At 39.9% G+C, this 23,930-nt stretch overlaps 2 protein-coding genes and 1 long non-coding RNA gene across 7 annotated transcripts in view; 2 read left to right on the top strand and 1 right to left on the bottom strand.

Annotated features, from left to right (window-relative positions):
- The window catches only part of Pnpt1 (polyribonucleotide nucleotidyltransferase 1), a 35,473-nt gene extending 28,180 nt beyond the window's left edge, over positions 1-7,293 (top strand). Inside the window, exons 24-29 of the mRNA XM_052734614.1 lie at positions 586-692; positions 789-844; positions 2,761-2,839; positions 3,685-3,732; positions 4,769-4,942; positions 6,684-7,293. Coding sequence (XP_052590574.1) covers positions 586-692; positions 789-844; positions 2,761-2,839; positions 3,685-3,732; positions 4,769-4,927 — 449 coding nt within the window. The 3' untranslated portion in view covers positions 4,928-4,942; positions 6,684-7,293. The remainder of the gene's footprint in view (positions 1-585; positions 693-788; positions 845-2,760; positions 2,840-3,684; positions 3,733-4,768; positions 4,943-6,683) is intronic.
- Positions 7,294-11,427: 4,134 nt separating this feature from the next.
- Positions 11,428-15,954, bottom strand: LOC128108268 (uncharacterized). Its single transcript, XR_008217404.1, has 2 exons — positions 15,842-15,954; positions 11,428-12,938 (listed from the first exon to the last, which is right to left on the bottom strand). It is a non-coding gene; the product is annotated as an uncharacterized LOC128108268 (long non-coding RNA).
- The window catches only part of Ppp4r3b (protein phosphatase 4 regulatory subunit 3B), a 61,265-nt gene continuing 52,024 nt past the window's right edge, over positions 14,690-23,930 (top strand). The window contains exons 1-2 of one of the 5 annotated variants that reach the window (XM_052734613.1): positions 14,690-17,201; positions 18,411-18,466. In XM_052734613.1, the coding sequence (XP_052590573.1) occupies positions 17,060-17,201; positions 18,411-18,466 (198 nt within the window). In that variant the 5' untranslated portion in view covers positions 14,690-17,059. Of the gene's footprint in view, positions 17,202-18,410; positions 18,467-23,930 lie in introns of those variants that run through there. The other 4 variants (XM_052734609.1, XM_052734611.1, XM_052734608.1 and 1 more) reach the window with 4 other exon arrangements.

The following is a 23,930-nucleotide window of genomic DNA, read 5'->3' as shown; positions in this document are numbered from 1 at the left end:
CAGGCAGCTCTCAGTGAGTTCAAGGCTAGCCTGCTGTACATACTGAGTTCCAAGCCAGCCAGCCGAGGCCACATTTATTTGAGACTTTGTTTCAAAACAAACAAAAACAACAAGAATATTTGCAGAAATGGTCACATTTTAACTTGTTTCTTCTAGAAGCAATGTTGAGATGACCTAATAGTTATTTTGAGCATGTTAGAAGACAAGAAGCCGAGTTGCCTTAGCCAGTATTAAAGAGTAAGAAACTGACATGATTCATTCTGAAGGATGAAAATAAAAGTGTTCCGCTACAATTTCTAGTCATAATTAAAGAGCAAAACAAAAGCCATCAAAACTAGCTCTGCTGTGTTAGGATATAGTTCACTGTTATATCCATGGGACCCAGTACCTGGCAGGAGAGTGACTCCTTCACTAAGGGACAGTCATTAGACACAGAGAAACCCAAACCAGCTGCTTCCAGGTCCCTCCCTAGTCTCACATTTGCTTTTTAGATTAGTCTCCTCTAGCATGAGCTTGTTCATTTTATTGTGTTACCTCTTTTTTGTCCCTCCCACCCCTCACCATGATGCTGGGTTTATTCTAAAGGTGTAACAATTAGTCAGGTTGATGAAGAAACCTTCTCCATATTTGCACCAACACCTAGTGCAATGCATGAGGCAAGAGACTTCATTACTGAAATTTGCAGAGATGATGTAAGTATAGATCTTAGGATAGTTTTTCTTTCTTTCTTTCTTTTTTTTTTTTGCTGTTATCTTTATTAACCTAATGATTTATTTTGCACTTTACAGCAAGAACAACAATTAGAATTTGGAGCAGTTTATACTGCTACAATAACTGAAATCAGGTAATTACAAATAACAATGGGTTCACTTTTTACTGCAAGCCCAGAATCACTTTGTATTTAGATACATGCCAATAACCGTGTGTGTGTGTGTGTGTGTGTGTGTGTGTGTGTGTGTGTGTGTGTGTGTGTGAGAGAGAGAGAGAGAGAGAGAGAGAGAGAGAGATTGTACGTAGCTGGGAGTGACTCTGTTTTCTCTCTTTATTCTTACATATGTGGATGTTTTGCCTGCCAGTATGTCTACCTACCATGCTGTGCCTGAAGAGGCGAGAAGAGGATGTTGAATCCCTCAGGACTAGAATTAGATGGTTGTGAGCCACTAGGCAGGTGCTGGGAATCGAACCTGAGTTCTCTGAAAGATCAAGAAGGGCACTTAGCCACTGAACTTCCCTCCAGCCCCACCTCCTTTTTGTGTTTTGTTGTGTTTATTATTTGTTTTATATGTTTGGATGTTTTGCTTACATGTATATCTTGCACCATATGTGTGTCTGGTGCCTACAGAGGCCAGAAGAGAGCATCAGAGTTCCTTGAACTAGTTACAGATGGATGTGAGCAGCTATGTAGGTGCTGAGACCCAAACCCGAGTCCTCGGGAATAGCAGCCAGTACTCTTAATTGCTGATCCACCTCTCCAACTGACTCTGGCCTTCTGATCCTCCGGCTTCCACCTCTGTAATGCTAGGAGGTGTACACCCCCATGACTTGTTTTTGTAGTGCTGAGGACCAAACCCTGAGCCATGGGCATGGGAGTCCTCTACAGCTGACCTACATCCCTAGCCCCATGGAATTCTTTTCTTTTTTTTTTAAGTTTATTTTATTTTCTGTGCCATTGTGGTTTTCAATTCTATAATAGATTCTGCCAGAATTTTTTTCTTAAACCAAATTTTTTACCATATTTTATTTTCATTTTTTTGAATTTCAATTTATTTTGAATTTTTCAGTTCAAAATTTGCCACATTTTCTACCAATTTTATTTTCCCCAAAACTGTAAGCCTAAAACATATAAATTAGTATTTCCTTTTTATTGCTATTGTTTCTGCAACTATTATTTGATATTTAATTAACACATTTCAAATCACTTTCAACTTCAGAGTATTTTTACCAAATGAAATTATCTCAAAATGCCACTTCTAAAAAAAAAAAAATTATTTAGAGTATTTCTTGAAAGTTTTTTAAAATTGATGAAAGAGAATGGGATAATCTGTTTAACATTACAGGTGAAAAATAAGCAATACAGTTGTTTTCTGACTAGAGAACTTCGCATAGGCATCCATTGTTAGGTCCAGTTGCCCTCTTCTACATGGCACACAGACGTATAGACATACTTACGGGCCAAACATTCTTACACACTAAATAAATCCAAAGTAATGAAATCTTATAAATATGAAGAGAAACACAGGTGAGTATCTAAACACTTTTTCTTTATCTTTCTTGGCCATTTGAGTCACAAATATTTAAATATAGGTCATAATTTCCTATTGAAAAGTATTTGAGCTCAGGATGTGTGACTTACGATCAGCACTCTTGTTAATTATGTGTGAGATCCTATGTTCAATCCCCCAAGTACTGTGAGACAGGAAGGGGAGGGACAGAGACAAAGGGGGAGAGGATATGAGAGAAGTGTATTTGTTATATAGTCATAAGAATGTATCCTAGAAGCCAGGCCTGATGGTACACACCTTTGGTCCCAGCACTCAGGAAGCAGAGGCAAGAGGATCTCTGTGTGTTCGAGGCCAGCCAGGTCCTACATAGTGAGTTCCAGGACTATACAGGAGACCCTGTCTCAAAAAAACCAAGAAGAATAATATATCCTAGAATGTAGTCTGGAGACTCATTTGACACCCTGCTTCAGAGAAAGCATCAGTTCTGTTTGTCAGTACACATACTTATTGTTTTAACCAAGCTGATCTCTCTTTGTAGAGACACTGGAGTAATGGTAAAACTGTATCCAAACATGACTGCTGTGCTACTTCATAACACCCAACTTGACCAACGAAAGGTAAAAGGAAGAATGCGCGCGCGCGCGCGTGCGTGTGTGTGTGTGTGTGTATGTGTGTGTGTGTGTGGTGACTGTGCACGGTGTGAGTACACATGTGTATGCAGGCATGGGGTGTCTGCTCTGGGACCCCCATCTTATTCCCTTGAGACTTGGTCTCTCACAACCTGCAGTTTGCCATTCCTCATCTAAGCCGGTGGCCCCAAGCTCCAAAGACCTTCCCTCTCTAGGGTCACAGTCACATGAATAACTAACTATTCCTGGCTTTTTATACAGATGCTGGGGATTTGAACTCAAGTCCTCATTTTTGTGCAGCAAATGTCCTTATCTTCTGAGCCATCTCCCCAGACCACACTTGACTTCAGGAAAGGCGCAAAGCTATACAGAGAAACCCTGTCTCAAAAAACAAAAAAACAACAACAACAAAAAATAATAATATAAAAATTATGTAAACTGTTGAGAATTGTGTATTGTACCTAGTAATAGTTTAAGTATACCAGCCACTAATGTTTGTAATGATGAAATGTAAAGAAATTAAACAGCCCTCTTTAAAGGACTGTAGTTTGAATATTCACTTGTACCGCTTCAGTTACTCATGAAAGGACGTTGTTGGCATGTTGAGTGAGCGGCACCCCTAGCCCACATTTCACAGGGCACACTAAATAGACGTTTGAAGGGCTGCACACTGAGGTGGTTTTCATTTTCTCCTGACTACTTTTATGTTGTTTTCAACCTTTGTAATTAATAGATTTTATTAGAAAAACAAATACAGCTGTTCACTTGGGGAAAGGTGTTCACTTCTGTTGTTGCTAGATAATTACATATAACTAATAAACTTTTTTTTTTAGATTAAACATCCCACTGCCCTAGGATTAGAAGTTGGCCAAGAAATTCAGGTACTTGTGTTCAGTTCTTCAAAGGTGTGAATTTTACTTAAAGTTCCAATTAGTATTTTTGAAGGAATAGAATAAGCACCTTTGGCTTATATTTCTGTACAGTGTTTCTTTTAGAAGTCAGGGTGGCTTAACCAGACTTGCTAAGGATTTAGAATAAGATCCTTCCCCTCAAAGAGATCACAATTTAGCTTTAAAAAAAAAATCCACTTTAAAACTGTGCATTTGTGTCATTTGGAAACAGACTTAATAACATGGTTGAAAGCCTTGTCATCTTTTAGCAGTTGAGACTTTGTACTTGACATTAAATTAAATTTTTTAACTTACTAAGAATAATGTTGTTGGGGTCTAGAGTTCTGATACTAAAACTGGCCCTGTCTTGTAGTCCTCTATCAGTGAATAGAAGTTGTTGCTGATCTGGGTGTGTTCTGGTTACACCTGAGTAAGGCCATGAGTTTATTCCCATTCCAGGCTCTTATTGTTGAAGCATCTCTGGGTAAAGATGAGGCCCAAGATAACATCCCTCCACATAATGTTTACTTTACATCAAAGGGGACCTTAAGCCTGTTGCCTTTTCCCTTGTTTGTCTTCTTCATGGAAAACTCTAATCTAGTGCATTGGTACCTGAATCATAGAGAAAATACAAAGCCCTATCTGAACTGTGACTTTGGTCTTAAAGTATAGGGACCTAGAAACCATAAAAAGGCACAGTTTTAGAAGACTCTAATTTGAAAACTAAATGTCTGCTCTCTTTTGGTTGATTGGTTTGTTTTAGTCAGTAGCTCAGGCTAGCATCAAACTCAAGCCTCCTACGGAGTTCTGGGATTATAATAGGGCATTATGCTTTGATTCTTTTTTTGTCTTTTTATAACAGCTATTTAACCAGATTGTATTTATTGAGTGTGTCTCTACATATTACTGAGCTGTGCTTTTATTAGACACATATAAATATTAATTACTGCCTTATTTGGACAACGTAAATTTAAATGTTTTTGAAGTTACATGTCAACTTTAAAGTCAATCTGTTTCTTTAACGTAGGTCAAATATTTTGGCCGTGATCCAGCTGATGGAAGAATGAGGCTTTCTCGAAAAGTACTTCAGTCTCCAGCTATAACTGCTGTCAAGACTCTCAGTGACAGAAGCAGCATTGTAATGGGAGAGCCTGTTCCACAGTCATCGTCGAACTCTTCCCCTTGACCCCTTTTGGAAATGGTATTCAACAGTGACATTCTGCAAAACAAATTTTAATAGTCCTGTTTAATGTGTAGATTATATATAATTTAAATATAATTATTTGTATTAAAATGCTCATTTCTATAGGAGGATTTTTTTTGTCCCACCACCCAGCTCTTAAATCACAACATGGAGATTTATTATTAATTATGAAACCTTGGCCAATAGCTTAGGCTTGTTTTTAACTAGCTCTTATAACTTAAATTAATCCATTTCTATTAAACAGTGTGTTGCCCCACGTTCATTTACCTAATCTACATACCATCCATCCTGCTTTCCTGCTTCCTCCATGTCTCCACCCTTCTTCTTCCCAGCATCCTCTGTGCCTGGAAAGCCTGCCTAGCTATTGGCCGTTCAGCTCTTTATTAAACCAATCTGAGTGACACATCTTCACAGTGTACACAAAGATTATTCTACAACACATTTCATGTGCCTTTTTTATTTCAGGAGCAACCTATATTTGCTTATTTTTATTTAGATTATAAATCAATAAATATTTATTATTAAAAGTAAGCTATTTTTATATCTTAGGAAAGATTACCTTTTTGTTCCTGTAATTGTAAACTACTGAAAAATAATAGACCATTTATGCTCTCCTAAGGATCTTTTCCTGTACCTTCTTTCTCTTCATATATAGAAATAGCCATTTTCCGTTAGTCATCTTATGGCTCACCTCTGCCCAACAACTGTGCTTGCCTACTCCTATTTTACATACTAGAGCTTGCCATTTTGAAAGCTAGAACCTTTTCTTCAGAGCAATTACACATTTAATTGGCATTGAGGGAGCTAATTTGATTCAGTTTTTAATGGTATATCTTTCAGTCACAAAACCATAATATAGTGGTATGAATCTTATAAATGGGATTCTTGCTAGAGTGATTTTTTTTTTTTTTTTTTTTTTATGGTTTTGGTTTTGGTTTTGGTTTTTCAAGACAGGGTTTCTCTGTGTAGCCCTGGATGTCCTTGAACTTGCTCTGTAGACCAGGCTGGCCTCAAAATCACTGAGATCCCAAGTGCTAGGATTAACCATGTCCAACTTTTTTTAATTACCTAAATATAAAACATTATGCACCCATCAGATAACACTAGGTCGTTCTTTGTGTATGTAATTGGCACTGAGTGGATATATATTCTTGGTATAAAAGGTGGGGTAGCCAATCAGATTAATGATATAATTTCTAACTGTCAAGTTCATTGTCATAATTTTTTTTTCTTTAGACAAGGTCTTACTGTGCAGCCTCAGATGTCCTGAAACTGACCCTAGAGTGCTGCAGTCGAGGCATGTGCCACCATACCCAGCTGATTGCTGTACTTTAAAACATGCGATTAGTCCACAAAAAGTAAAAACTACATAATTTAGACTGTCTAATCCTTTTACAAATCTTATAAAAACATATGTGAATTCTTACTCAGGCAGGGCTAATTCATAAGACATTAAATATGTATCTGTCCAAGCCAAAGACTTTTAAGATACATTTATACATAAGTCAACAAACATTATTCTGTGTGAAATAGCATATTAGACAGCATTGATACCCTTTCTAAAATAGTGACAATTAATGGAAAATTAAAGATCAAATTTGATTTCTATATTTGATATACTGTTATTTAGTAATAGTAGCCAACCACCATAATCCTTAGTTTAAGGGACAATAACCGTTAGTGGTTGGATTTTAGAATTATATTTTTGTTTTCTTAAATTTGCTCTTATTTTTCAAAGGGACCCTAAACTGCTAATAATTTGGAAAAACTGAAGCCAGTTCTTAGAACTCCAGAGGAGTACCACAGAGTTAAATGGGCAGCAGAAGCACTTCACCTCTGCATAAACCAGGAACCACCATTTGAGCCAGAACTTCTGTCTTTATTCAGATCGTGGTAGTGTTCCATAATTGTTTGTTTGTTTTTGTTTTTTTCAAGACAGGGTTTCTCAGTGTAGCTTTGGAGCCTGTTCTACAACTCACTCTGTAGACTAGGCTGGCCTCGAACTCACAGAGATCCTCCTGCCTCTGCCTCCTGAGTGCTGGGATTAAAGGTGTGTGGGTAATTTCTAATGAAGGTTTTGTTTTGTTTTATTTGATTTTGTTTTTTGGAGACAGGGTTTCTCTATGTAGCCACAGCTGTCCGGGAACTTGCTCTATAGACCAGGCTGTCCTTGAACTCAGAGAATTGCTGGTGTGTGCCACCACCACCAGGCCCTCTAATGAAGTTTATAATCTGGGGCTGTCATATGCCAAAAACTAATTTATAGTACCCGAATACTGGTATTTGCAAATTGTTTTTTATGACCTTTTTTTGACATACCATGAATTAAGTGTTCTGATTTTCTCATATTTATTTGTTTGTTTGTTTTGTGCACTTAGAAGCCATTATGCATGTGTGGGGATCAGGACAACCTGTAGAAGTTGTTTCTCTTCTACTATGTAGGTTCCAGGAAACAAACTCGGGTCATCAGACTTTACAATAATTATTGCACCTTTACTGAGCCATCTTATTTGCTCAAATTATGGTTTTTATGTGATTATTTTTTTCCTCTTCCAAAACATCTTAAATCCCTGGATCAGCAGCTGTCTGTGTTCAGCTCAGCCAGGCATCATATTCACTCACTCATTACTGTGGACTAAGCTCTAACATGTGCAGGATATCAGAAAGCAGAGCTGAAGCGTGAAGAAAGCTGGCAGTCCACAAGTGTAGAACATCTGATGAAGTGCAGGTGCTCTCAATTAGAAAGGTGTCGGGGTGAGGGGTTGGAGTGTCTATCCTACTGCTGCAGTATAGACTATGAACAAGATGAACTTCACGGGGAAAAAGATTTGTTTGGCTTAGAGAGCCCAGATCACAGTCTACTGAGGGAGCCAAGGCAGAAACTGAAGCAGAGGTCATGAGGAATGCTGCTTACTGGCTTGCTCCCCATGGCTTACTCAGCCTACCATCTTTTTTTTATATATATATAAATATTTATCATTATCATCATCATTTTATATATATGGGGCGTGGGGTTCTCAAGACAGGGTTTCTCTGTGTAGACCAGGCTGGCCTCACAGAGATCTGCCTGCCTCTGCCCCCCAAGAGCTGGGCTTAAAGGTGTGCGCCACCATCACCCGGCAACCCAGCCTGCTACCTTATAACATCTAGGACCACCTATCCCATTGAACTGGGCCCTGGCACATCAAGCATTAATCAATAAAATGCCCCCATAGACTTGACTATAGAAGCATTTTCTCACTTGAGGCTCCCTTTTCCCAGATGATCCTGGCTTGCATAAAGTTGACAAAAAATTATACACACACAACACACACACACACACACACACATCAACCAGGACAAGTGATAAGAAGTTACTGTTTGAAATGAAATGATCAAGAACCACTTCACTGAATAGATAATATTTAAAAAGAGACCTGAATGAAGTAGAGGAAGGAGATGTGAAGACATTTGAGAAACAGAATTTCAGATAGAGGCCTTCACTTTCATTTGGTATTCTATATTCAAAAACAAAAATAACGATTTTATAAACCAATTTCACATAGTATAGTCCTTTGCTTTGTATTAAGAATACAGATCAGGGATGGAGAGATGGCTCAGAGGTTAAGAGCATTGACTGCTCTTCCAGAGGTCCTCACCTCAATTCCCAGCACCCCATGGTGGCTCCCACCATCTGTAATGAGATCTGATGACCCACATTGTGGGAAGAGAAGCGTCTCCCTCCAGTTGTTCTCAGACTCCAGATACACATCATGGTGCTTGAGCACCACTGCCAGGTAAATAAATGTAATAAAATTTATTTTTTAAAAAAAAGAATATAGACAAGTGGAGATAGCAGGTAACATTTTCAAAACATTTAATCAGGAGTAAACAGAATCATGAACAGTTTAAAAGACTTTGACAAATACTTTCTCATTAAAGTTGACAATAGGAAAGGCAGACAGTAGAAATGGAAAAGAAAATATACTCATTGAGTGATAAGGATAAAAAAGCAGTGTTTAAGCCTCATGGGTGGATAGAATATAGGGTTGAAAAAGAAGCAGTTATGTTGCCAGTTTTAGCCTGAAGGTTGTGAAGATAATAGGCTCTGATATCAGTGGAAAACTTGCTAGATACAGTGAAGCCATCAACCAGCATAGAGATGGCTGTCAGAGGAAGCAGCTGGAGACTGCTGTATGGTTTTTGTGGAGTCTTATCTAGCCAGAGAGAGAGGGTATCTAACCAAAGAAAGCATTCCATCCAAGTCAAGCTGGTCAGCAAGTGAAGTCACTGGGGTTGTATACAGGATCAATGGGCAACAGACGTGAAGAAATTCCTGCCCCAGTGGTGAATCTTGTGACCCTCCCCTTCTCAACTGGAGAATGTTAATAAGCCCTGAATTCAGTCCCTGGCAACACACACCAAACAAAAAAACCTGCCTCTTAGGACTATAGTGCTACAGTATGATGTACTGTTTCCTTTGGAAACTTAATATAGTTACTAATTAATAAAAAGTTGATAGACACTCAAGTAAAGGGTTCTTGCAATGTAGCCCTGACTTCCCTGGAACTCACTATAAAACAGGCTGATAACAACTTGAAGCTATCTTTTGTTCTCTGCTTCCTGAGTGTTAGAGTTGCATATATGCATCATGGCTCTGATTTTTGTTGTTTCAGGTTTTCGTTTGTTTGTTTGTTTTTGAAAGTCATGTTAGGGGCCAATGAGATGGCTCAGCAGATATAGGCACTTGCCACCAAGTCTGACAACCTAAGTTCAATGCCTAGGTCCATGTGATGGAAAGAACTGATCCCCCCAAGTTGTCCTCTGACTTCACACATACTGGCAGGTGATTGCACATATGCACAATAAATATAAAAAGGTTTAAAAGAAAAGGTTGGGCCAGCAAGATGCTTTTGTGGGTAAAGGCACTTGCCATCAAGCCTGAGTTCGATCCTAGAGACCCACATATGTTGTAGAATATTATTTTAAGATGTGTTACATTTGTTTATGCTGTGGAACATTTGTTTAATTATGCAAAGCTGTGTTGCATTTTTTTTATGTTGCATTTGTTTTAACTCTGTGAAGATGTGATTCTTTGCCTGTCTAAAATACCTGATGGTCTAATAAAGAGCTAAACTGGCTAATAGCAAGACAGGAGAAAGGATAGGCAAGGCTGGTAGCCAGAGAGAATAAACAGAAGAAGTCTAGGAAAAGGAGCAAGAACAAGGAAAGGAAGACACCAGGGGCCAGCCACCCAACCACACAGCCAGCCATGGAGTAAGAGTGAAAGTAAGATTATTGAAGTAAGAAAAGGAAAGAGCCCAGAGGCAAATGGTAGATGGCATAATTTAAGAAAAGCTGGCAAGAAACAAGCCAAGCTAAATGCTGGGAATGTATAATTAAGAATAAACCTCCATGTGTGGTTTATTTGGGAGCTGGGTAGTGGGCCCCCCAAAGGAACAAAAACAACCAACAACACACATAGTATAAAGAGAATACTGGCTCACACAAGTCCTGACCTCCACATTTGTGTAATGGCACATGTATATGCACATACACACACTAAATAAATAAACATGTATTTTTAAATTATGTGATAGGTATAACAAAAGTTCAACCCCAGAACACACATAAAAAGCTAAACATGGTGGTTTGCACTTGTAATTCCAACACTGGGGAGATGGAGACAGGTACGTGGTGCTCCCTGGCCAGCCAACATAGCCTTACTTGAAAATTCCAAGCTAGTAAAGAGACTGTCTCAAAATGAATGACACTGGAGGTTTATTGGTGGCCTCTCTATACACACACACACAGTCATTTCATACAGTGATGAGTTGGTCATAGTGGCAGGCACCTGTAATCCCCAAGCTCCTCATAGTAAAGCTGTAGAATCTCTTGAGTCCAATTTGGGTAACAGTGAGACCTCTTCTTAAAAAAAAAAAAAGAAAAGAAAGAAATCACAAAAAGTTGGGTAGAGAAAACAGGATATTAACTTAAAAAAAAAAAAGGGAAACTTTCTAAGAAGTAGAATTTGAATTGCTTCTTAATATAGAGAAGTCATGTGAACCTGACTTAGGGATGACAACAAAGGGGAGAGGCAGACTTGAGAAGAAGCAGTTTCATAAGTGGATGAAGATAAACGGGATAAACAGTGAAAAGGTTTAGATTTTTTTTTCTGTATGTGCTAGGAGCACTGAAGAACACCATGTTTCGTAAAATCTACATCGAGCAGTTGCCTGCTAATATTTTTTAATTGTGGCTATAAAATTCCCATAATTGCCAAGAATTCATAAACTAGAAGAGACGATGCTAAAAAGTAAAACACGGGCTGGAGAGATGGCTCAGAGGTTAAGAGCACTGGCTGTTCTTCCAGAGGTCCTGAGTTCAATTCCACAACCATCTGTAATGAGATCTGGCTCCTCCTTCTGGCCTGCAGGGATGCATGCAAACAGAACACTGTATACATAATAAATAAATCTTTAAAAAAAACCACACAAAATGTGTAGATAATTAACATAAATTTTAATAAAATATTGAGGGGCAAACATATCACCAGATGCCAAGAAAATGGCTTACAAAACTCAGTGTACATAATGTCCTTAATTTTGCAAATATAATAAAAAATTAGAAACAGGCTGAAGAGGTGGCTCACTTGGCGCTCTTGCAGAGGATCTGAGATGGGTTCCCAGCACCCACATGGTGGCTTATAACCTGTAAACCACAGTACCGGGGGATCTGACACCCTCTTCTGACCTAAGCAGGATCCTGAATGCATATGGTGTACACATAAATAGATCTTTAAAGTATTAGAAACAACACTGGAGGCATGGCCGTCAAAGTCAGGAACAAAATAACCACCATTATTCAAAACTCTGGTGGTCTTCTTATCAATGTATGAGATTAAAAGGGGATGTCAGAAAAACAAAAACATTTGCAGATGACCACCCAAACCACTTATTACAAAACAATTAGGATTTACAAATGAGCATGCCAATCATGCTTCATCAGGAAATAGCTGTCTTCTCCAGGAGTCCAAAGCTGGCTCATCTCACATTTCCAGGCTTTGAATAGCTAAGCCAGCAGTGAGTTTGTCCCATTCCTGTAGTCCATAATAGGGTTAAATATCTGCTCCCAAAGAGTACAAGTCAATAAAGTTATAAAGCCCTCTAACTGAACACTTTGAAAACCTAATCCAAAGTATACTCTGACTTCCCAATACCACATGCTAGCTGATTTTAGTTCCTTCAAGTGTATAATACCCTCTTTAACAGGCCCAGCAAGTCCCCACAGATTGTGCTAAGATTTAAACCTAATTACCATTCTCTTCACATTTCTCTTCACAGCTAGAAGAGAAAATCAGAGCAAATAAAGGACATTTCAAGAGGGAGGGAAGTGCTTGCTTTCACAAGGACTTATGAGCTGCTTCTACAAGGTCTAAGGGTCCAGAGGTGTCTTGAATACCAAAATCCCTAAGGGGCTCTCATCCACATTTTTTTTATTAAGAAATATTTTATTCATTCCACATACCAACCACAGATCGCCCCCTTCCCTCCCCAGACCACCCCCCCATCCCCTCCTCCAAAAAGGTATGGCCTCCCATGGGGAGTCAGCAAAGCATGGTACATTCAGTTGAGGCAGGTCTAAGCCCCTCCCCCTGCATCAAGGCTGTGTAAGATGTCCCACCATAGGCAATGGGCTCCAAAAAGCCAGTTCATGCACCAGGGATACATCCTATTTCTACTGTCAGGGGACCCTCAAATAGACCAAGCTACACAACTGTCTTGCCTATGCAGAGGTCCCAGTCCAGTCCTATGCAGGCTCCACAGCTGTCGTCCAAAATTCGTGAGTTCCCACTAGCTTGGTTCAGTTGTCTCTGTAGGTTTCCCCATCATGGTCTTGAAGCCCCTTGCTCATATAATCCCTCTTCCTTCTCTTCGACTGGACTCCTGGAGCTCGGCTTGGTGCTTGGCTGTGGCTCTCTGCATCTGTTTCCATCAGTTACTGGATGATAGCTCTATGATGACAGGATATTCACCAATCTGGATTACCAGGGTAGGCCAGCTCAGGCACCTCATCCACATTTTAAGGCTTCAGGTTTTCCTAGTGAGAGCCTTGATTACATAGCAGAGACTAGGCTGAGCATTCAAATATCTTTAGATAGAGCTCCATGACCCCCAAATCCCATGTCTACCCTTAAACTGCAAGAAATAAGTTGAGCTCAAGACTATCCCTTGGGACCTAGATTTAGCCTCTGAAATACCCTGAATATCTCAATTGCAGTCTCTAAGTATTTCCTCCATATTTTTCAGGTGCCTGAATTTTTGCACAGGCAACATGGTTCCCCTCCTTTAGAATATTTGTAGCCCAATAGCTGGTGATCAGCATCAGAATGGCCACATTGTGCCAGAGACTACATAAAACCATTTCCAAATCCAATCCTACTGCTTGTTTTCTTAACTTAGTTAATATCACCTGTGATGGCTATTCTTGGTTGTCAACTTGATTACATCTGGAACAAAAACCCAACCAGCTGGGTAGTACATGTGGTGGTCTGAATGAAAATGGACCCCACAGGCTCATAGGGAGTGGCACTATCTGAAAGGATTAGGTGTGGCCATGTTAAGAGGAAGTGTGTCAGTGGGGGTGGGCTTAGGGGTTTTATAAGTTCAAGCTAGGCCCAGTGGCTTAGTCTCCCAGCTGCCTGTGTATCCAGATGTACAACTCTCAGCTACCTCTCCGGCACCATGTCTGCCTGTGCACTGCCATGCTTCCTGCCATGATGAAAATGGACTGAATCTCTGAACTATAAGCCAGCCCCAATTAAATGTTTTCCCCTATAAGAGTTGTGGTCATGGTGCCTTTTCACAGCAATAAAATCCTAAGACAGTATACGTAGGTACAGAGGGATTTTTTTCTTAATTAAACATTTGAAGTGGGAAGACCGACATTTAATCTAGATCTTTTGAGGTGTGAAGATTCACCTTTAATCTGGGCCACACCTGCTGGTAGCCTATGTAAAGGACATAGAAGAAGGAAGGTTGCTTTTTTTGCCTCCATGTTCCTGCTCTTGCTTTCACTGACAAGTCCAGTCCTTCTCTGGACCCTACTTCTTTGTGATTCTGGCATATATGGAAGACCAGCTGAGACATCCAGCCTTGTGGACTTGAACTACTAGATTCTTAGACCTTCCATTGGTATATAGCCATTATGGGACTAGCTGGCCCACACTCTGTAAGCGCATGCGCACGTATATATGTGTGTGTGTGTGTGTGTGTGTGTGTGTGTGTGTGTGTGTGTGTGTGTGTGTGTGTAAACCCCCCCTTCCCATCAGTTATGTTTCTCTAGAGAATCCTGACCTTTGTCAGTTTTGGTCCTCAGAGAAGCAAAAGGGATTACAGTTAGCTTCCATATTTGAGTTTTGCATACATGCATTTGACCAACCTATTTTTTTTTTAAATCCAAAAATGCCTGTCAGGCAGGGGAGATGTCTCTGTGGGTAAAAGTGCTTGCCACCAGGACGGACAACCTGAGCTCCATTTCCAGGACCCACGTGATGAAAGAAGGACATGTTGTGGCAAAGCCCCTCCCCTTACCAAATAAATAAATGTCATTTTTTTTAAAAGCCTTTATGGCACTGATGTTTCAGCAGTTAAGAACTCTTGCAGCGGACCAGCATTCAGTACCCAGAACCCACATCAGGCTGCTCACACCTGTCTATAACTTCAGTTACATGGTATCCAACACCTTCAGGTTCTCTAAGGATACCTGAACTCATATGCACACATCCACACACATTCATGCACATAATGGTTAAAAATCTTTTAAAAAGGCCTTTATGTTAAACACATATTTTTGTTCATTATTCATCCTCTAAACAATCCAGTATAACAAGTAGCATTTGTATTAAAATAGGTATTATAATCCAGAGATGATGAAAATTATTCTACAGGACCTGATAGGTTATAAGCAAAACATACACCATTTGATATAAGGGACTTCAGCATATACAGAATTTGGTATTGATATGAGTCCTGGAATCAATTATTCAAGTCACCAAGAGACTACTACACTACACACACACACACACACACACACACACACACACACACACACACGAAAAACTTTTTCTAAAATAAGATAAACCATGAAACATAAGGGAAAAGAAAAATGTTCAAAAATTATTTAATATTTCAAGATAGTGATAGTCGCATTAAACCAAGTATGTAACTCTATAGGCCACACACCAAAAGCGGGCCCCATTCTAGCATCACACACATGTGTGAGGGGGCTCTAATGGGGAGTGATGTAGTCAGTGTTTCCTGGAGAAAAACTCAACAGCAGGAAGCAGGCGCTGGAGACCTTGCATTGCCAAAGTTTCTCTGTCCTTTCATTTATTTTTTTATGTATAAAGGTATTACTTATAAAAAAACAAAGGACATCGGGGCTCGGTTGGACTAGAACTTTTTAGGGTAGATCTCTGATGCTGTCTTGAAAAAGACTGTTAGAGAAGACGTGGTTATGGTGCAGTGCTTTCAGACTAGAGCATGCATTGGGCTCTGCACTGTAGATTCCTGCTCTAGCCTTCTGTCCCCGCATCTCTAAGTATTAACGGAGCCAAAAACACTACAGAAAATGCTCTGGGAACCCTGATACTCCCTGTCATAAAGGCTAAATGGACTTCCAGAATCTGTCCAGTGGTTTTGCTAAGGCCTTTCTCCTGAGGAATGGGCAATCGAAAGATGCTTAGAAATAACCCTGGGAGTGGCCTCTAACATGGGGGGGGGGGGGGAGGCCTACGGAAAGCTTTCAATGGCCTTTCCAAAATAAATATTTTCCCCAGCTCAATGTACATTTTGTCCATATAAGTCACAGCAATGCCCAGCACACATGGATAACAACTGAAGTCCCGCTATATACCGTAGGCTGGCCCGGACCTCTCAGACCCTCGTGTCTCAGCGTTCCCAAGTGCAGTCGTTACAGGCAGGTAGAACGCCAGGCTATATATTGAGAAAAGCAATTATAAATCAAATTTTGAAATTATTTTTAATCAAGCGCCTACTGTACACAAGATCCACCTTTCAGCGTACTGAAGTGTTCACACCTAACTAATCTCGTCAAGTGTGGTGATGACTACAACTCCCAAAATACACCGCGGGGTCAACATGTGCACTTATCCCACGTTTTTCAGGTCAGAGCCGAGAGGCGGCCGAGCTGAAGGGCCCTATCAAGAACGGAGAGGCGGCTAGAACCACACGATGAGCCGCGAGCGTCGCACCCGAGGGGCGGCGGCTGCACCCGCGCGGGCCTCGCCTCCAGCTCCGCATCTTCCTGACGCGCAAACCCAGCCTCTCAATGGCCGGCTCTCGAGACCGGCGGTAGAACGCTTCTGTGGAGCGCCAGTCGCCTGCTGCTCACGGTGGCCCTGGGACACTGTGTGTGGGTGAAGGGGCCGAGCACTCGGACTTCTCAGCCTGCCGCTGCTCTTTCCTTAGAGCAAGCCGGAGCCGACAACCCGCCACGTGCCCACCACCCACCCTACAAATCCCCAAGAACAACTCAGCAACGCCACCGCTCCAGCCACCGTCTACAGAAAACCTCGCGAGAACTCCCCGCCCAGCTGAGATTCCCGAGCCAGGAGGCGGGCCGAAAGAAGAGGAAGTCCCTCCTGGGCCTGCTCGCCTCCGTCGCGTAGTTCTCGCGAGAGCGCCAGTTTGGCTTTCCGGAAGTGTGTTCGGAGGTAGAGGTGCTGTGCTTTGGACTCGTCGGCCACCGTAGCCCCTGCTAGGACAGCCCGTGCGAACCTGCTGGAAGAGGAAGAGAAAGGCAGAGAGAGTCGGGTTACAAGATGGCGGATCTGTAGTAGTTACCGCGGCGGGCGGCGGCAGCGAGAGAGCGAGCGTGTTCTGGGGAGCAAAGGGAAGGCACGGAGGTTGTGCGCAGGGGTGAAGGGAGGGGAACGGCGGGCACGAGCGGAGGGCGCTCGATGGCTCCTGTCACTGCTTCTCGCGGCTAGACCTTTGGAGCCATGGTAAACTCGGGCCTCTCCAGAGCCGCCGCCGCCGGCGGCTCTCAGGAGTGAGGGGTACCGGCGAGGTAGCGAGGAGGCGGCGGCTGGAGCGGGGGCCAGCAGCCACCATGTCGGACACACGGCGGCGAGTGAAGGTCTATACGCTGAACGAAGACCGGCAATGGGACGACCGAGGCACCGGGCACGTCTCCTCCACGTACGTCGAGGAGCTCAAGGGGATGTCGCTGCTGGTTCGCGCCGAGTCCGACGGTAAGGTTACTGGAACGCTGCAGTAGAGGAGAGTGCCTTCGGCTGCGGCAAGCCTGCGGGCCAGCGCTGGCTCGGGACAGCGCACTGGTCTTGAGCCTGCCCTTCTCTACGATAAAAACAAACTGCTGGGCCAGGACTTACTCTCCGTCAGACGTGGGCTCCCAGTTCCTCCGCCTCCATCCCTATTAAGGATTTGACTCCTTCCCCTCCAATCCCTGCCTGGTTGTTGAGGTTTGGAATGGAAGAGTGGGAAGTCGGTAGGAGACCAGATAGGAATCTCGCCCGTGAGATGACACCCACTACCCGCTTTATGTACGGTCTTGTCGTTTGTGTGTCTAGTATAAAAGGGTTAGTGGAACTGTTCTGAGTGTCTTATAAACAGGTTTCAGTTGTTGCAGTCGACAAGTACTGAGGAAAACTAAAACGGACTCTTTCTTGGAGTTAGTACAGACTGTTGCCACGATTCAGACACGGGCACATACGTCTTTACTTTTTGATCCCTCCAGGTTGCCTTTATAGAAGAGTGGAAAAAGTTCCACTCTTCTGTAAAGGGTTCCACAGTCTCAGCAAGTTAGAAAACTAAAGCAGACTTTGAAGTTGTGTATGTTGATTGCAGAATTCATAGAAAGCATTTTAATATTAAAAACTGACAGCCATAATTGAAACAGCTATTATCTGTACTCAAGAACTGATATATGTAGGTAATAGAAGAACAATCTTAGATTTATTTTCGGCAATGTTGTACTAATGCAGAGTCCCTTTATTAGTCAAAGGCATTTATTTCTACACTATGAGTTTTTTTGATGCTGTTCATTGTCATAGGAGAAGGATAAGTGTAATTTGTATAGTAAGTCTCTCCAAGGCCCTTGTAATTTGTTGTGTTAGACAGGAAATGCAATGAAACAGCTTTTGTTAAAGTTAGTCTTCAAATGGTCTGTTAGGCCCAAATGGTCAGTTAGACCCTAAAAGTTTTATTTTAGTTTTCTCATAGTCTGAATATTGGTTTCACATAAATTTTTTCCCTCTAAAGACATGGAGATGGTAAATATGTAGCCTAGATCTGGGGAGAAAATATAAATTAAAATACATTTTATAGCTTCAGATGTTCAGCTAGTGAGAAGACGTGAAACATTTGTAAGATGTGTGCTATTGATGAAGGCTTTATAATTTGAGACTTACATCCTTTTTTTTTTTTTTAAACTCTTTCAGGATCTCTACTCTTGGAGTCAAAGATAAATCCAAATACTGCATATCAGAAACAGCAGGCAAGTAGTTGTTAATCTTTAAATTGAAAGACTGAATCTGTCATCCCGAAGTAGTAATCTGACAAAGATGGAAATAGTTTCCATACAAGAAAAATAAAGCTTGGTAACTAAAGTTAGAGACCATGTGTATTTACCTTTCAGGTTGGTAGAGTTGAAGACTGAAAAGTAGTTTTTATATTGGCGGTTTAAAATTGTTTTTTAATTTAGCCACTGTTTGTATTAGAAAACAATGTATTCTTTGGTCTTGTTTAAAGTAAGCCAAGTCTCTGCTATATGCTCTGAACTGAAATATTTGTTCTGAATCACATTTGAAAGAAATGGCTTAAAAGAAGGTTCAAACTCCTCAGTTACCACCATTAAGAAAAAAATTCAACCGTGGTAGGGCATACCTTTAATCCCACCACTTGGGAGGCAGAGGCAGGTAGATCTCTGAATTCGAAAACAGCCTGGTCTACAAAGCAAGTTCCAGGACAGCCAGGGCTACATAGAAAAACCAAAATTAGGAGCTAGAGAGATGGCTCAGTGGTTAAGAGCACTGACTGCTCTTCCAGAGGTCCCAGGTTCAATTCCCAGCACCCACATGGCAGCTCACACCTGTCTGTAACTCCAGTTCCGGGGGACCTGACACCCTCACACAGACGTACATGCAGGGAAAGCACCAATGCACATAAAATAAAAAAGAAAAAGAAAGAAAAACCAAAATCAAAGGGGGATACTTTTAAAGCAAGGAAAGCCTGTGTGTGGTGTGAAATTGGAGCCTATTAAGTTTTTTTTAAGTAGCGTTTAAGTTCTGCTTTAAATTGTATGTGTATTTTTTAATAAATTAATTGATACTCTATAAATATACTGGTAATTAATGTAACTTTTAATATTATTTATCACTTTGGAAAAGGAAATCTGTGTTGTTTTAGTTTTCCTAATTAGTTAACATGAAGATGATAGCACTGAGTCATCCTTTATTTGTGAATGTTTTCATTTTTATTATGAAATATCAAAATTGAATAGTGTAGAGAGTAATATAATGGGCTCTGTTGTAGCACCATCAGATTTACCAATATTAACATATTATATCCTTTTCAGTCTTTTTGTAATATTTAATATGAGTAGAGGTAAAAAAAAAATCTTTGGGCCGGGCGGTGGTGGCGCACGCCTTTAATCCCAGCACTCGGGAGGCAGAGCCAGGCGGATCTCTGTGAGTTCGAGGCCAGCCTGGGCTACCAAGTGAGTTCCAGGAGAGGCGCAAAGCTACAGAGAAACCCTGTCTCGAAAAACCAAAAAAAAAAAAAAAAAAAAAATCTTTGTATCTATCTCATTTTATCCATTCTCTATTCCCCCTGTGGTAACTCTGTACTAAAATTGCTGTGTATTCTTTCCATACATGCTTTTATACCTTTCCTGCATATGTCTTTTGTGTGTTTTTAAATTTTTACACTATTGATACCATACTTCTACATGTATTCTGAAATTTGTATTTTCACACTTTTTGGAAGATTTGTGTTATTGTAGGTAGATTTTAAAAATGCTGTATTATATTCTGATGAATTGATATATATCAATGAGACATTTGGATTATTTCCTCTCTGTGTGCGTGTGGTATGTAAAGTCACAATGACAGACTTTGTAAGGAAAAGAGAAATTATTTTAGGTTTATAATTATAGCATCAACTCTACCTTCAAGGTCTATGAAAATTTGGATGCTATAAACACTTCACATAAGAAATAAAATTACATTTATTGCAAAGCTTATTAATAGTAAAAATTTTAATGTAAATAATTATGCATGCAGTACATTCTTAGTTCCTTGAAATATTTTAGTATTCAACTGGTAGCTTTTTTTCCTCTTAGACAATTTTATATGTGTCTTTCTTTTGGTGAATAATTCAATTAAAACATTTGTCTTGAATATTTGAATGTTTCTCTGTATCTTAGATATGTTTAAGGAAATTTAAATAAATGTGATTTCTAACTCAACTAGGCTGATAGTTAGTTATCTGTGTTTGCATGGAGTTTTAGCTACTTGTGAGCTTTTGCTTGTTTGTGGAGAAGTATTAATATTTTGCCATCTTTCTCCTACCTATATGAATATAAAATGATAAGGACATTGCTAAGTGTGACTCCTAAGTCATGAACAGTTCCCTACACATTTAGTTGTAATAACAATTCTTAACTTGTGTAAGTGATCTTTTAGCTACTATTACTATTGAAAAGATCATATTAGCCAGATGGCGGTGGCGCACGCCTTTAATCCCAGCACTCAGGAGGCAGAGCCAGGTGGATCTCTGAGTTCGAGACCAGCCTGGTCTATAGAGCGAGATCCAGGACAGGCACCGAAATTATACAGAGAAACCTTGTCTCGAAGAGGAAAAAAGAAAAGAAAAGAAAAGAAAAGATCATATTTATAAAACAGTTCTCTATCACTTAAAAAATGTGCAATGGTTCTTTTAATACTTAAGAATTTTGAAGCATACTTTCATGTATAATGTTACTATCTAGAAAACTAGTTCCAGATATATTGGATTTTTTTTAATACACTTAAGTATGCAAAGCATTGGAGAAAATAAATTTTAAAGATTTATGGCATCTGAAAATGTTTTCTATAACCAGTCACATTTAAGTAATGTAGTTCAAGGCTGCATATCTTTATGACATTTTCATATACATCCCCTACATGGACACACATACATACTCTAAGAGTTGTAAGAGAATTCTTTGGTAATGAAAGGAATATGGAAAAGCATTGTGTGAATACAGGAGTGAAAACATGTAAGTGGAGTCACCTGTTTTATTTTCTTTAATCCTTTTTAAATTGGGAGGACCTTTCTAGTGGAAGTCATAGAGCCATTTGAAGTTAAATTTAGTTTCTTTGTAATACGTGCAGTTTTTTCCTATTTTAACCAAAGTCTTGCTCAGGTTGCACTTTTTACCAGGTTACACAAATTGGAATTTTAATACATCATTATTTTTATGTTTACTAGAATTATCACATTATCAACATTTGAGATTTTAAAGATTATTCTAGAAAGTTACTTCCAAAATTTAAAAAAAAAGTTATTCATAGATGGGTTTTTAATTAAAAACATGAGCAAATGGCTTGTTTATAGAATATTTTGCTATATTAAAATATGTTGAATAAATTCAGAGATAATTATTTAATATTCACAGTTACAGTTCTAAAATTATCCAACTGCTTAATTGTTTGCTCAGAATACATTGGTTTCCCTTTCCCAAAAGCAAAGTACTGGATTAATGGGCTTGCTTAAAATGTATTAGAATAAGTAGTTGTCAAATAACTGAATAGCAGAAGGCTATCAGTCATTCACAGTACTTCCTACCATGTCTAATACTGAAAAAGGTAATAGATGGAAAGGAGTTGTATTTCCTTAATACACTGACACATTAGAAAGAAAAGAAAATGTTTATGCAGTACAGCATGAAACAAAGTGTCTGATACATGTTTCAGATTTTAGTTACTTAAAATCAATCCTGCTGATCTTGACTAAATCAGAAGTCAAAATCATAGTATTCCTCTATAAATGCATATTTAACATAGTTTTGTGCTCATGAGTCCTCACCCTGGTGAAACAATAGAATAATAAGATACCTAATAAATTTTTTAGCCTGGACCTCAGTGAAAATGCATGAAAGCATTTCCTATGGAGGCAGCTGAGGTACAGAAAGGTTATGGATGAGAATGTAAAACAGGTATATTACAACACGAAATATTATAAACAGCAAACTTGTATTCCACAGGTGTGGGCAGTAGAAAATCAGAGACAGGAGAAGGTGTTAGAGGCTGGAATCTATAAGAACTTCATTCTTGGTAGAGATGGTAGTTGCTGAAATCAATAATATACCTGCTTGAATTGCAGTCTATTCACAGAAGTTTTTGTTTGTTTGTTTTTTATTTGAGAGTTTGGTGTACCAAGCAAGAGTGGGCCATTATCAATTCTTATTGGAGACCTAAAATGATGAAAGTGATACTGTGTTTAAGGAAACCAGTGGACAGCAACATGAGTAATAGATGAGAGGAGCATGGTGGAACAAAAAAGCTTTGGGTGGGAAAACCTTTTGGAATAATTGTGATTCAAGAAATGAAAATCTGGTAAATAGACTTGAAGCAGAACTCTGGTGTGTTTTCAAGGAACTACTAGAGGACATGGTGAAGGATTGGCCATCAAAAAAGAAATCAGGCCGCTGCCTGCTGATTGTTTTGTGTTTTTATTATTATTTAGTGTTTTGGGTCAGAAAGTGAGGGTTCTTTTCAGAAAGTGAGACATTGAGCAGGCTTGCATTCTTTTAGTGTGAGGCTTGGTTATTAAATAAATCTTTTTTATGTTCAGCGTGTTGACATGGGTAATTAAAAATGAGTATTTGAGCCGGGCGGTGGTGGCGCACGCCTTTAATCCCAGCACTCGGGAGGCAGAGCCAGGCGGATCTCTGTGAGTTCGAGGCCAGCCTGGACTACCAAGTGAGTTCCAGGAAAGGCGCAAAGCTACAAATAGAAACCCTGTCTCGAAAAACCAAAAAAAAAAAATGAGTATTTGTTTTAAGTCTCTCCTACCTCTAGTCCATGTGGTTTGTATTGTTAACAGTCATTACCATTTTCTTTTTTTGTTTTTGTTATTGGTTGGTTGGTTGGTTGGTTGGTTTTTGAAATAGGGTCTCACTCTGTAGCCTTGGCTGTCCTGGAACTCACTGTGTAGACTGAGCTGGCCTCAAACTCGTAGAGATAGGTCTGCCTCTGTCTCTCTCAAGTGCTGGGATTAAACGTGTGAGCCACCATGGCAATCTCCTTCCCATTTTCTTATAGTCCATCGTCTTCCAATGATGCATATATAAACAGACATGTGTAGGCATACTCTCCCTTTCATAGGCACACATGACAGCATTCTGTATGCTGTTCTGGGCCTTTTGTTTTGTTTTGTTTTGTTTTAAACTTGTGAAGTAAATGAAGTCTTATTTATTTCACTTATTGATTTTTATCTTCGTGTATATATTGTAAATGAAGTCTTAATATTAAGCATCTGGAGCTAGTGGAAGGGTTTGAGTTAGTAAAGCAGATCCTCTCTATCATTTAATCATTTTATGATTAAAATGAACTTTTTGCTCCAGCAAGGGACCACCCCCTTGGTAGACAGAAATTATGAACAAAGCTTAAGTCAGCTTTGTTGAACTGCCCACAGTATTCATTGACCCAGTAATTAGTAGGGTGTTGTTTACAGGCTGCTCCTAATCTTCTTTAGGGTTGTTTTGTTTTTTAAATTAAGTTTGAAAATTTTTGAAGAAGTGGCTTGGTTTTGGTTCTGTTTGTGGTGTGTGTGTGTGTGGAGGGGGGTTGTCAAATCCAGTACCTTGCACATGCTAAGTAAGCACTCTGCCATTGACCTACTTCCCAGTCCTTGGAAGAGTTTTCAGATTACCTGGCAGGTGCGATACCATGATCACAGAGGTGGTTTTCTCAGGA

Source organism: Peromyscus californicus, unplaced genomic scaffold (genome assembly GCF_007827085.1).
Source record: "Peromyscus californicus insignis strain IS unplaced genomic scaffold, ASM782708v3 Scaffold_13__1_contigs__length_99412109, whole genome shotgun sequence".
Lineage (NCBI taxonomy): Eukaryota > Metazoa > Chordata > Mammalia > Rodentia > Cricetidae > Peromyscus > Peromyscus californicus.
Note: the sequence above shows the minus strand (reverse complement) of the source record. Positions and strands in the feature narration are given on the sequence as shown.